The sequence below is a fragment of the Merops nubicus genome, unplaced genomic scaffold (genome assembly GCF_000691845.1).
Source record: "Merops nubicus isolate BGI_N331 unplaced genomic scaffold, ASM69184v1 scaffold14164, whole genome shotgun sequence".
NCBI classification, from domain to species: Eukaryota; Metazoa; Chordata; class Aves; order Coraciiformes; family Meropidae; genus Merops; species Merops nubicus.
The window spans coordinates 6,501-7,470 of NW_008606300.1; the positions used below are offsets into that span (position 1 = coordinate 6,501).

General features: G+C 56.8%; 1 protein-coding gene across 1 annotated transcript in view; it reads right to left on the reverse strand.

The window, feature by feature from the left end:
• EARS2 (glutamyl-tRNA synthetase 2, mitochondrial) overlaps window positions 1–970 on the reverse strand; it is a gene marked incomplete at its 5' end in the record, with an annotated part of 8,019 nt that overhangs the window by 5,318 nt on the left and 1,731 nt on the right. The window contains one exon of the mRNA XM_008939606.1: window positions 337–809. Coding sequence (XP_008937854.1) covers window positions 337–809 — 473 coding nt within the window. The remainder of the gene's footprint in view (window positions 1–336; window positions 810–970) is intronic.

The following is a 970-nucleotide window of genomic DNA, read 5'->3' on the forward strand; positions in this document are numbered from 1 at the left end:
ACTCTCAACCATAGAACACAAGTTTTCCCAGGAGTTCACAGACAGTTTCTTCACCTTGAGATAAATGTGGTCCAGGTGGGAACCCATTAAGTGCCAGACTCTATTTAAATGGCTGTAGAGTCAGGAAGAGTGCCAGCACTCCAGAACACCACTCCAGTTTTCACAGGAGCTCTGGAGAAACCCTGGTGGCATTTCAGTGATAAACTGGTGTTCTGACCCCATTTCCTGACCCCTTCAGACACTGCCAAAGTTCTTGGCTATTAAAATAAATCCAACCCAACCCCCAAGGTCAGCGTGGAGAAGTGTCCCAGCCCATACTGAGCCCTCTGCTGTTACCTGTGAATCCGGAGCCACAGTTGGTGATGATGTCCAGGAGGGCCTCTGGCAAGTACCCATCCTGAGCGAAGCGCTCCAGAAAGATGTCCCCCTGCCTCTTGGACAGCTTGCCACCGTCCTTGTTCAGAAGCAGTGGGAGGTGACCAAACTGAGGGGGGTCCCAGCCGAAGGCTTTGTAGAGCAGGAGGTGCTGGGACGTGGAGGCCAGCCACTCGGTGCCGCGCAGCACGTGGCTGACGCCCATGTAATGGTCGTCCACCACGTTTGCCAGGTGGTAGGTGGGGAAGCCATCCCCCTTGAGAATCACCGGGTCGCCCTCCACGTCAGCCACCTCGTGCTTGTGCCAGCCATAGACCAGGTCCTGGAAGGGCTCCAGGCCCCGCTCCAGCCGGAAGCGCACGACCCAGGGGAGGCCCCGCGACAGCTTCTCGGCCACGGCCGCGGGCCCCAGGTGCCGGCACCGGTTGTCGTACCTGGGGGAGAGGAGAAGGAAGGTCTCAGTTCAACACAGGCCCACCCCATCAGCCACTTTCACATTCCCAAAACTCTGAACTATTTCAAGGTGAATATCAGGAAAAATTTTTTTCCTGTGAGGGTGACAGAGCACTGGAACAGGCTGCCCAGAGCGGTTGGG